At 37.9% G+C, this 13,363-nt stretch overlaps 1 protein-coding gene and 1 long non-coding RNA gene across 2 annotated transcripts in view; one reads left to right on the top strand and one right to left on the bottom strand.

Moving 5' to 3' along the window:
- TOPAZ1 (testis and ovary specific TOPAZ 1) overlaps nucleotides 1-13,254 on the bottom strand; it is a gene marked incomplete at its 5' end in the record, with an annotated part of 67,629 nt that extends 54,375 nt beyond the window's left edge. The window contains 2 exons of the mRNA XM_082348348.1: nucleotides 9,984-12,450; nucleotides 12,906-13,254. Coding sequence (XP_082204474.1) covers nucleotides 9,984-12,450; nucleotides 12,906-13,254 — 2,816 coding nt within the window. The remainder of the gene's footprint in view (nucleotides 1-9,983; nucleotides 12,451-12,905) is intronic.
- Nucleotides 1-13,363, top strand: part of LOC309608570 — a 250,040-nt gene that overhangs the window by 62,874 nt on the left and 173,803 nt on the right. The gene's annotated exons all lie outside the window — the stretch shown is intronic.

The raw sequence follows: 13,363 nt of genomic DNA, 5'->3' as shown, positions 1-13,363 counted from the left end.
TGCTTTGTGACCACCTATAGGGGTGGGGTAGGGAGGGTGGGAGGGGAGGCGCAAGGGGGAGGGGATATGGGGATATATGTATACATATAGCTGATTCACTTTGTTATACCACAGAAACTAACACAACATTGTAAAGCAATTATACTCCAATAAAGATGTTAAAAAAAAAAGTAAATGCATTTATGTAACTTTAAGTTTATAGACACTTGTATGAAAACCAATGGCTTTTTAAATGATATGATATTATACTTTGTGAGAGGGATTTTCCTTTCAAGTTTCAATGCTACCTCAATTATTCAGAACCTCAATTCTGCTTTTTTTAAAAATTTTCTCTGAAAATAGTATCGTCTTTGATTTTCTGCTTTGAACTACCCTATCGTTAAAAAAAAAATTGTGTATATAACAAAAAAAAAAAAAAAAAGGAACCCGCCTGCCAATGCAGGGGACATGGGTTTGAGCCCTGGTCCGAGAAGATCCCACATGCCGCGGAACAACTGAGCCCGTGCACCACAACTACTGAGCCTGCGCTCTAGAGCCCGCGAGCCACAACTACTGAGCCCACGTGCCACAACTACTGAAGCCTGCGCGCCTAGAGGCCATGCTCCGCAACAAGAGAAGCCACCACAATGAGAAGCCCGCACACCACAACGAAGAGTAGCCCCCGCTCGCCGCAACTAGAGAAAAGCCCTCGCGCAGCAATGAAGACCCAACGCAGCCAAAAATAAATATAAAATAAATAAATTTTAAAAAAGAATGGGAAAATAAAATTACAAACAAGACACAAATATATACAAATCTCCTCCCCCAATTCATACCTCTGAACTCATGTCTACTAGAGTATCTCCATTTCAGTATTTCAAAGGTCTCTCCAACTCAACATGTCTATCTATCTATCTATCTATCTATCTATCTATCTATCTATCTATCTATTTATTTATTTATTTATTTATTTATGGCTGTGTTGGGTCCTTGTTTCTGTGCGAGGGCTTTCTCCAGTTGCGGCAAGTGGGGGCCACTCTTCATTGCGGTGCGCGGGCCTCTCACTATCGCAGCCTCTCTTGTTGCGGAGCACAGGCTCCAGACGCGCAGGCTCAGCAATTGTGGTTCACAGGCCCAGTCACTCTGCGGCATGTGGGATCTTCCCAGACCAGGGCTCGAACCCATGTCCCCTGCATTGGCAGGCAGACTCTCAACCATTGCGCCACCAGGGAAGCCCCAACATGTCTAAATTTGACCTCATGACCAGCATCCCTCCCCAATCCTGCCTGTTTTCATCAGAGAATTGTAATGCCCTTCTTTGAAACAAGAGAAACCAGGTATCATCCTTAACTCCTACCTCTGACCTTGCCCCCATTTGATTAACCAATCTTCACTTCCTAAACCTGTCTCAAATCCACTCCCACTTCTGGTTGAAGTCACCACGTCCTTTGGTCTAATTATGACAATAGTTCCTTGCCAATTTATTCTCCACACCAGAGCTATCATGATTTTTAAAATGTAAATCTGATCAAATTCTCTACTTGAAGTAAAGTCCTTCAGTGAATCCATATATGCTCTTAGGATAAAATTCAAACTCACCATGAATTCTAGTTCATCTAGGATGATCTGTGTATGCCTCTTACCCTGGCATATTAATTATTAATACATCCCCCCGCCCATTTCCCTCTCAAAATTTTTGCAATTCAGAAGATCAATTCTATGGTCATCCTATTTACAAAGCCCTGCACGACTGAGCTTTCTGCATATTCTGTAGCTTCATTTCTTGCCACCTGAACACTAAGCCATGGGATGTTATTTCTGTCTCTCAGTTGTAACATGCTCTTCCCTGCAGGCCTACCTATAGACTACTCCTTCCCTCTCAATTTTCTACTCACTTTTTTTCACCTATTGCCTAGTTCCTATTCATTCTTTAGTGTTCAACTTAAATGTTACTAGGGCGAGGAAGCCTTCAACACCTTGCACTTTTCCTACCATATTTTATTGTATTTGCTTAATCATTTGCAGCCCTTGATAGACTAAAAGCTCTGTGAGAACAAGGTCCATGTGCATCTAGTTGCTCACCATATAGTCAGCACCTAACATCCTCCTGGCCAGACACTAGGGAGATGCAAATGAAGATGCCTCTCTCCTGTCTACAAACTCCCAGCATAGGAGGAGGTGCACATGCAAGCAGACATAATATACTGAGATCTGTGCCAAGAGAACTACTGGAACAAATCCCTAGAATAATATCTCAGATGTGATTTAGAGGACAAATGAATGAAAAGAAAGGAACTTCTGGATAAAGAAACACTTGCAAAAGGATTCAGATAATGACATATTGTGGAAACAGTGAGCTGCCTGCTCTGCTTATCTTTTATTAGCCTCTCCCCACACTTTCCTCCCCACCGACCCCATAGCTGCCAAAGAGAGAATGGATGCAGATCCACCAAAGAGCCATAAAAAGCCATGCCAAGCAATTTAGACTCCATCCTCAGGTGGCTGAAAGCCACCGGAGCGCTGTAAGCAGTCACTGGCAGATCAATTTCTACTTCAAAATATTACTGTGGAGGAGGATATACTAAGAGAGTTCAGGAAGATTAACCAGGAGCTAATTGCAATAACTTAGAAGAAATATGAATAAGATAGTAGCAGTGAGAATTGAGAGAAAGGAAAAACCATGAGAGATATTCAAGGTAATAGCATGAATAGGATTAACTGACTCAATAAATAGAGAAGAATTGAGGGCTGTTTCTAATTATAGTGAAAGTTACATTCACAAATAGGTACAGCCCAGACACACAGAAGGTTATTCCTTAAAAAAAAAAAAAAAAACCCAAACCCAAAAAAGTAAATAAGTATAGCAAGTGTACTGCTTTAATTTCAAAGTATTACAATAGTATTTTTAATACTGCTGGTATAGTTCATAAGAGTGAGAAACTTTTTACTATGAATAAGTAACTTACAAGGAAGGTAAAATTGCACATGCCACTCTTGTTAGAAGTAATTTAGTTTTGTTTTGAATTTGCAAGACACAAAGAGATACGAAAAACTTAAATTCATCTAGATTAGGAAAAATAAAATTGTAACCCCCATAAGTACATTTCAGCTTTGCATTAGTGGAGTAGAAAGGGGGAAAAATGAAGGGTAGAAGGAGGAAAGGAGAGAAACAGACTTGGGTGAGGCTACAGAATACAGGGAAGCAAAAGAGAAGATCTGAGCAAAAAGGAGAGGAGAATAAGAGAGGCTTCTGAAGAACTACATAGATTACATCAGGTTTATCCTCTAACAGAGCATTTTTCAAGGGGGTGATGAAATTTAATGGGTTCCAACCAGGATTTTTAAATAAAACAGAATAAAATACAAAATACGATACTAGACCACATGTAGTAAGGGAACTACTATATTTTTATAAATCTATTGTCTTACATATTCAGAGGTAGGTACCAGACTGTAATGTAAAATGTATCTTTAGTACGGGTAACTGACAAACAGGTTTGAAGATGACAGCCCTAGAATAATTATTACCAGAAAAAGCTTGAAAACTAAGAGAATGTTATTGCCCAAGAAAAATTCAGAATGTTATTGCTCAAGAAAAATTCAGAAAAAATTCCCAAGAAAAATTCAGAATGTCCAAGAAAAATTCAGAATGTTATTGCTTCCTTTTGAGGTGCTAACTAGCTGAATGCAGTCAATGTTCACTTATTTACACATTCACATATTGTTTGTGAAAAGGACTACCATAAACTTACTGGGGCAATTATTCTGCACATAACAGTGGCCAAAACCAGAAATATTACAGTATCCAATTCACTGGGCCAGAGGTTCCCAAGCCTGATGCCAGGATGTGAGGTGCTCGGTCTCCTGATACTACAAACAATAACTCCATCAAGTACAGTACCATTTATTTCAGCAAAAACAAACAATGGTTTATGTGGTCCAAAAGAGAAAAAAGTAAAAATCAGAACGATACTTCTTCATACTGCACCACCTGCTACTTTAAAGAGAAGGATGAGGGCTTCCCTGGTGGCGCAGTGGTTGAGAATCCGCCTGCTAATGCATGGGACACAGGTTCAAGCCCTGGTCCAGGAAGATCCCACATGCCATGGAGCAACTAAGCCCGTGCACCACAACTACTGAAGCCCGTGTGCTTAGAGCCCATGCTCCACAACAAGAGAAGCCACCGCAATGAGAAGCCCGCGCACCGCAACGAAGAGTAGTCCCTGCTCGCCGCAACTAGAGAAAGCCCGTGTGCAGCAACGAAGACCCAACGCAGCCACAAATAAATAAATGAATTAATTAATAAAAAAAATAAAGAGGAGGACGAGATGAGAGAGGAAAGGGGTCAAAAAGTAAATAATGTTCTGTGGCAGTCTACAGAATAATGGATTTGAAGCCATGTAAAGAACCAAAGTGCCACTCTTCCAGCATGCTGTTCTGGGGAGGGGAGATCGACTTAGAAGCAGGTTGCCCTGTGTCCAGATCTCAGCTCTGATACTTACTAGCTGTGTGTCCTTTGGAAAGTTAGTGACTTTGACTCACTTTTAAAGATAGGGTCAGTTTCAATCTCAGACTTGTTCTACTTAATGAAATAGCATAAGTAATGTATCTAGCACAGGGTAGACACTAAATGTCAGTTCTTACAATTAAGTGTACAATTGTGCATTATAGTTAGAGTGCCTCAGATATTCAGTGGAAAGGGAGAATGGAGGAAGATGAGCTTCTTGAAAAACAGGCCAAGGAGTCTAAATATATGAGGGAAAGAAAGAGAATGACCTTTACTTTTGCTGGAAACCATTTTTTGGTTTTGTTTTTGGGTTTTTTTTTTGGTCATTTGGTATTGTAAACCTGGTGACAGAGGCCAATCCCTTGGGGAACAAACTGATTCCCCAAGATTCTGAGAAAGTAAGTGGGGTGGATTTCTTTAGACAATATAGTTTACCCAGGATAGATCCATGCTAGGCATGGTCTAATGGGACTCAAATGCCTGAGCAAAAATAACAGGCTTTTATTTTCTGTACAGTGGTGCTAGGTATTCCCCCCCCCCAGAAGTTTATTATTTACCGGCTCTAGAATGTACAGTGGCTTTTCACGGATTGAAGTCCAAGTTGCAAAGGTGGTATAAATGATCCAAACTGATCACCAGCACCAATTCTATACCAAGTTCAAATTTTGATGCCTAATTTTCCGACCTTCTTAGTCTGGTATCACCCTACTTATCAAGTCTTATTTTTACTATTCTTAAACATCTATCTGCTCTAGAAAAAAAGGATTCACTGTCTCCATTTACATATATTCCAATGCTTGAGAAACAGCCTACAACATAGTAGGAATTGAAACCTTAATTCTCTCCCCTCCCTCAATGTATGAGTGACTGGGTTTACAAAGGCAAATGAGACATGGACATTTCCCACCCTCAAGAAGTCCAACAGTTTATGTGAGCCATGGAATACAAGGTATGGTACACAAAAGTTAAATATCTGTCTCACACACACACAAAGAGAAAATGATGTTCCCATGGAAAAGTGTCTGAGATATCTACTCTAAACCAAGAACTTATTATAGAGGATAACACCAGAAACAAAAAGGAAAGAAAGAAAGAAAAATAGAGAATATACACAAGAGTATATATTCTTGTGCAACTGTATTTACATCAGTGGGTACCAAGATGAAAATTAGCCTGTATTCAGTAACAAAAAATATGTTCTCCTCTCAAGACTTCACTGAACTCATTAAATGTTGCATCTACAAAGAAAATAAAACAAGACTAATAACTGTGTTTACAATAAAATGGGCAAATAAAACATATTTTATCAAAATTATTAAGGTCTACTAGATTAGTGTATGTTTTGTTGGCTAAAGTTAAATTTTCTGATTCCTGTTGTGTAATCAGGCCTGTTCAAGGCTCTTAGGTGGCTGACTCAATCTGTTGAGTTCCAAACTATGTGAAGATTAAAAAAAGTAATCATGTTATTTGGTTTTTTGCTATTAAGTTGTATGAATTCCTTATGTATTTTGGATATTAATCCTTCATCAGATATATGATTTGCAAATACTTTCTCCCATTCCATAGGCTGCCTTTTCATTTCGTCTAGACAAATAGTGTATGATCTCACTTATATGTGGAATCTAAAAGAAAGAACTCATAGGAACAGAGATGAATGTGTCAGTTAACCTTATTAAGGTAATCATTTTGCAACATATACATATATCAAATCATCAAATTGTACACCCTAAACTTACATAAGTTATATATCAAATATGTCTCAAATATGTCAAATATGTCTCAATAAATTTGGAAATAAAGAGAAAAAAGAAAAGTAAAAAAAAAAGAAGTCCAATAGTATTAGCAGGTGAGAGATGTAAATTATATCATCATGAAATCAGTGTCATAAGTGAGGTAGCAAAAGGTGCTGTGGGAAAAGAGAACGGCTCCTACTTCTGTCTGAAGAAGTCATAATCTGCCCTGCACAACCATATTCATAGCTACCTTTACCTTTTGCCCACATTTTCTTCATTATTTTTCTACCTCTCCAAACTTTCTTCCTTCTTCCCCCTTGTTAATCTAAATCAATCCAACCGTTAAGGATCAGTACAAATTTTGGCTTTTCCAAGAGGCCCTTTCAACCCTCTTTTCTAAACTACTAGTGTTCTTGTACCTCAGTTTACATATTTTTGTTTCAAACACATTAGTCCCCACTTCCCCAGCGATATAGTAATTCCCGTGAATATTTGGCAGATTCTTAAAATCTCAATGATCCACTGTATAATATCACTGGACTGATATTTTAGCATATGTGATTGAACATAATCCTATATTCTAGTACAGATTAACTGTAGAGCACTGACTATTACAGACATTCTCAGATCTCTAACTATACTTACAGGCTAATTCAAAAGTTTTACCTATTTCACCCACTATATATGTCTAAGCTCATCAGTTCAAGTCTTAGGGAATTAGTTCTAATATGCTTCTAATGCTTTGGATTTTAATATGGACTTCCCCCACGGTGGAGACTGACAATGAACAAGTATTCTAACATAACTTAAATACCTTACAAATTAACTCATGTTTGTCTACCTGTTTTACCAATAAGAGGTAGTCCAGAGCTTCTGACAATTTCTGGGCATAGCCCTCCCATCTTCAATTTCTATTTCTGTAAAACAGAAACTCATTCTAACAGGTTTCAACCTCTCAGTGTCGCAGAGTGAGGAAACAGTAATATACTAATTAGCAACTGATTGGTAAAAGGGAGAGAGCTGACATTAGAAATTATATTTTAAGCTTCATCTAGTTCTAGAACCATTAACAATTTTCTGTATAACTATTAGCAGACCCTCTGGTGATCATGCGTCCATTTTTCCCTGTTAAGGTTTATCCTAGCACTGTGGATGACTGTAAAACTGGTATTTCCAGTGCAGAAAAATGAAAATGTTAAAATAACTACTGAGGAAATTTTAAAGTTTATTTAAAAACCAAAACTTCAGAAGCAGAGATGAAAGAAAAAGAAGAGGTAAAACAAGTATAATTGGTGCTCCTGCCATAAAAGGAAATGAAGTTACAATAATAGAAAAATTATCTGAAGTAAATTTGATACTTGGTTTGTCTTTTATATCAGGAAAGCAAATGCTGCTGTGTGAAGTTAGAACACAATTTTTAAAAGTCATGATAACAAAACTCAAACTTTTAAATAATCTTTCTTATTAACTTGGAAGAGACTTTTAAGAACTAATTTCTTGTTGGAAAGAAGTTTATTGATTCAGCAGTTCCTTTAGTTTCACTTCAGTCCCTCCTTCCCCAAGTTAAACGTAAGTAAAATTAAATGTTTTTTACTAAAAAGTGGCATGATCCAACTCTTCTGAAATTATATCCACATATATGCCTAGATAGGCATACAAATTTTGAGTAATTAATTTGTTATTTTGGGTGGTGAGATTCCCTCCCTCTTACGCTTTTAATATAATGAACACGTATCATTTTTATAAAATCAGCCATTATCCTAAGAAAGAAAAAAAAAAGTATAAAAAACAAACTTTATGCCCAGTTTACAACATTTCTACCTTCAACTGCAGTTCATTGTCAACATCTTGTTAGCTAACAGAGATGTTTGCCTTTGAATGTAGGTTTTGCTCTAATTTCTCTTTGTGATCCTCAAAGGAAGCATGGTATAACAAGAGTTAAAAGCACCTTTAATTAACTACCTTTTATTGAGCTCTTACTGTTCACCCAGTATTACACCAAAACCTTTCCCATCCCTTCATTGATTAATCCTCACGACCTTGAGAGGCAAGTACCTTCCCTTTTTACAGATAAGGTAAAATATCAATAATTTGCCTACAAGGTGACAGAGCTATTAGGGAAAGGAAAAGATTCAAAAACCTAGGTCAGACTATAAAGGTTAAGTTCTTGACCACTCATTTTAAACTAAGATAGTTCAAATCCAGATTCTGTTACTAGCAGTGTGAATTTGGACAACTGACAACTTGTCATCTTCATTTTTTCCACCTCAAAATGGGCAGATTACCATCCTCATTATGGACGATTTTAAAAAATAACAGATAAAGCTCTTGGTCCTTCCTTTGGGATACAGAAAGTACTCTATTTGGTGATAAGTTACAAGTTCTTGTCACACTAGGAACATCAAGAAGAATGTAATATCGCAAAAGTAACTAAAATTTATGAATACTAGACAAATTTAAGTCATGTACTATTGAATCTTAGTGGAAAGTGTTCATGTTTCCAGTCTGTTCACAGAACATTCCAATATTCAAGTACTGTAACATACAAATATAAATTAGAGCTTAAAGAATTATAAAAATTTAGTAAAATATGACATAATAGTAAATAAAATTTAGGCCAATCAGATAGGTCAAGTTCCCGAATAAGAAGGTTATTACTTGGCTCCATTTAAAGTTGATTCAGGCAAACTCACTCTCTTTGGGGGCTAAGTCATCATTTAAAACCACCACCTTAGATGGATCTAGAGACTGTCATACAGAGTGAAGTCAGAAAGAGAAAAACAAATATCGTATATTAACGCATATATGTGGAACCTAGAAAAATGGTACAGATGAACCGGTTTGCAGGGCAGAAACAGAGACACAGACGTAGAGAACAAATGTATGGACACCAAGGGGGGAAAGTGGTGGTGGTGGGGTGGTGGTGGTGTGATGAATTGAGCGATTGGGATTGACATGTATACACTAATATGTATAAAATGGATAACTAATAAGAACCTGCTGTATAAATAAATAAATAAAATTCTAAAATTCAAAAAAAATAAATAAAAATTCTACTATTTATGGCAAAAAAAAAAAAGAATCACCTTTACTTGCTTTTAACCAAGATGCCTATTCTATCCTTGCTGATATTAAAGCAACATTTACTCAAAAAAAATAATAAAATAAATTAAAAAAAATAAAACCATCACCTTAAAAGTAAAACCATGAAAAAAATTTTGTGCTTTTCCCCTCTGAATATTAGTTTCACTTTTGATTCGACTTTCAAGTTCTAATTCAAATAAACTTTTCCAAGGCTTCTCTGGTCACTGAAAAATGGATTTTTTATCTAACAAGGAAGCCAGTGAAAATGGGTTAAAATACATAGCACTGTTCTTAATACGTAACTTGGCTGAAATAAAAGCATAGCTGTATATTCACAATTATTAAAAAACATATGAAAATAAATTTGACTTTTGAAAGAAGCAATCTCAGTAATTTAAAAAGCCACTTTATAAACCACCATTTAAAATTCTGAACAGCTAATCTGCTCCATTATAATTTCAAATATATATAATTGTTTTATTTTGATTCTAAGTTTCAGCATTAATGACATTTCCAGGTCTCAGCAATTATACACTATATTACATTTAATAAATAACTGGGTTAAAAAAATAATGGAGCGTCAATGGTCACTGAATAAATCAGTGACACCTAAGAGCAGAAAGTGCTTTTGAAACCTGCAACAATAATCTGTACCAAAAGGCATACTTGAACATGCATACCTCAAGTCATCACTTGGTTCTTTTTTTTCTGGAAGTTCCATGTGCTTGGAGTCTGTTGACTGGTGCTCTTCGGCAACACTGGGCTCCTGGCTTATCATGGGAACCTCGGAAGTAAAAGACAGCTCCCCTTCATTGGAGACTCCAAAGAGGTCTGGGTCATCTTGAATTACATCAATTAAGAGGACATCATCTTCATATGCTTTAAGAATATCTGGAAACCCCACTTCAACTTCTGAAAAGTTCTTAGTCATTTTTCTACCACTAACTTCAAAGGAAACTGCTTTGAATGTTTCTTGTTCACTAGAGCAGAAGGCAGGACTTTTCTTTATACACCCGGGATCACAAGAAATAGTATTATTTTCAACTGTGAAAGAAACAGCTTCCTTATTAGAAACAATATTGCCTGGTTCAGAGATGTGGTTAGATGGTTTATTACCATTACCTTGCTTTAAAAAGCTTGGAGAAATAATACAGGAATTCTTACTGCAGTATGAGTCAGAACCAGCTTGCACTGGAATTACACTATTTTGTATGCTCAAAGATTGAGGTCCTGAAGTTACTGTGGTGACATTTTCTTTAGTCCTATTCTGCCTTACCTCTGCTCCAGATAAACTGTCAAGAAGTTCTAGGGGACTATATACTTCTCTCTCTGATGACTTGGCATTTATTTCTTTTCTTTTTTCTGTTTTGTTCTTAAGTAAGGGAATTTTAAAATTAGTCAGCCGTCCTGTGTTCAACATCTTAACGAAGTCTGGAACAACCAGTGTTTGCTTAGCAATGCATGCTTTTCGGTGAATAGTTTTGCCTGTAGAGCTATTTGCTTCCTGGCCATCCTGGGAAGCCACTGTCAAATTCAGCTTTGTTAAATTCCCTCTATCTTTTTTTTTACTTCCTGTTAAGTTTTGAGTCACATTAGTTAATGGAGTATCTTCAGTAGTATTAGAAACTACCTCTGACGCACTTCTGCTTAGTTTCTCTGACTTCACTTTTTTATTATCATTGATGATAGGTTCCTTTATAATCATTAAAGTAGGTTCCACTGTAGAGACTGAAGATAAACAATTTAAATTAGAATCCAATTTCTCTCTACTTGAAGATTCACTGCTTGTTTCTGTTAGAGAACTTTGTAGCATCAATTTGGAGTCAGTTAAGTGAGTTTGATTTGTTTGGTGTTTAAGAAAATCATCTTGCCTAAAACTTTCCTGAGACCCAGGAAGAAAGTTATTTGACTGTGGCAAGGAAGTCTTTTTCCAACACTGGGCAGATATTCTAGCACATGAATAACAAGGCCAAGTTCTTTTGCCAGTCATTGGTATTGTTCTGTGACAGCTAAATTTAGATTCTTCAGCTTCATTCTTCGAGTCTTCCCTCGAAGCTGTCTTTTCAACAGGATGGCAATCGCTAGGTGACTTCACTATTGAGTTTTTCATCCACTTAAAATACTCCTCTGGATCCATGCTCTTACATCCTAAAGGCTCTGAAGCATTCTTTTTTTCTTCTTTTGAAAGTGGCTCAAGAGTTTTCTGAAACATAGGATTTACATGGTGTTCATGACTTGTTTTTTTCCCTGTTTCTGGAAGACTTAATAAATGATCCACTGGTGACAGTGTGTTATTGTTTACTTTTCTCAAAACTTTTAAAGGACTTTTTTTAGCCACTAAAGTCTCTGTTTCTTTACCTTCAGCACCTGTTTTGTTTTCTTGTAACACCAGCTCAGATTTGTTATACACATTAGAGAATTTCATCTTAATAACCATTTCATCTCCTTTTTCAGACACCTTCATCCTTTTTCTGGGTTTTCTCCCAACACTGCTCTCCTCTAATGAATGTTTATTTTTTTCACTTTGAAGGCAGGAAAGCAAGCCCTTATTTTTACTTTGGTATGAATCATTTTCTTCAAGTAATAACTGATTTACTCCCATTAAGTTTTCTTCAGTTTGTAAAAGTTGAGGAATATTATTTCTGTCACTCTTATCTGCAAGACTCCTAGGGCTTTCTTTCTTTAACTCTGAGGAATTTTCTGGTACATGCATACATCCACCATCAGGTTTATATGCAAGGTTATTTTCATCATTACAACCCTTGGAATGGGGGAAACAACTGCAATCATGTAATTTTAAAATGGAATTATTTTCTACTCCAGGTGACAAGCTGTTACAAGAATATTTTGGAGTATTCTTGTACAGTTCATCTTGGAATTCAACCTTACTATTTTGTGTAGCCTTATTTTCAGTTATTTTGAGAGATGGGCGTTCTAAGCTTTTAAATTTTTTAATTCGAATTCTTCTTTTAATACCTTTTACCAAACCTTCCTTACCCAAAGACTGCAAGAAAGCCATACTTTGAAATTCACTGCATTCCACTGTTTGGAAAGATTCCGAACTGGTTAATGATTCCTTTCTTACCAGGTCAATCCCTGGCTGTGGATCACCGCTTGAGGCTTCAGTAACTTTTCTTTTTTCCTTGGCTGATCAAAACAACAAAACATACCAGAAAAGATTTTATATTGAGGAGGAAAAAGCAATACCACTTAAAATAAAAAAAAATTGTGAAGCCATCCATTTTTATTTCCCTGAATAGCTGTATGGAAATATACGTTTGTTTTTAAATCAAAGACCTAATTTCTATTAAGGTCCTGTATAAACCTGTATAAATTCTAAGGCAGCTGAATAACCTCTAGCATCATCATTTCATACAAGCCAAACTGAATCACTAGTAGGAATTCCTTTTACAGAACTTCTGAGCAAGGGATCCTAACAGGACAAACACGTTTTAAGCGAATTCCTGTTTTTTTCTCTCCGGGTCAACCGTGTGCATCAGTAAAGCCCATGTAGATTCGAGTGAAACGCTAGTGGTAAAACACGGGTGGAGGAGAAGGGGTGCAAAGGCTAGAAAGGGAGTGACCTCTGCGTGCTTCCTTACTGTGTCTTCCCGATTGCAAGGGGAGCTCCGCCTCCTTCGCTGCTTCTAAGCTCGGCCGGTCCGAAGGGTCTGAAGAGCCCACCTGGCCCCCCGGCCCCTCCACTCGCCGCCTCGCTGAGGCCTTCCCAGCCCCGAACGTCTCACCCGACTTGTCACTTTCCACCTCTTCTCTTCCAGACGCCCGGGCCACCATCCTCCTCTTTTGCCTGCTCTCCTTGCGCCCCCGGGCCTCAGGGCCACAGCCTCCCGCCTTGCCTGGTCCAGGCCGCCTGCCTCTCTTCCTCGGGCCTCGCGCATCGCCTTCACGCCCCGGGGCCGTCGCGGGCCCCGAGGTCCGCGACCGCAGCATCCGCCCCGGGCCGCCCGTCTGCCCACCGAGGCCCGTCACGCCCGCTCGCAGGAGCCCACCGGCCTCGCAAAAGCTGCTCCGGCCGCCAGGCACCCTCGGCCCTCAGCCC

The sequence above is a fragment of the Balaenoptera borealis genome, assembly GCF_965194805.1.
Source record: "Balaenoptera borealis genome assembly, chromosome: 12".
Taxonomy (NCBI): Eukaryota; Metazoa; Chordata; class Mammalia; order Artiodactyla; family Balaenopteridae; genus Balaenoptera; species Balaenoptera borealis.
Note: the sequence above shows the minus strand (reverse complement) of the source record. Positions and strands in the feature narration are given on the sequence as shown.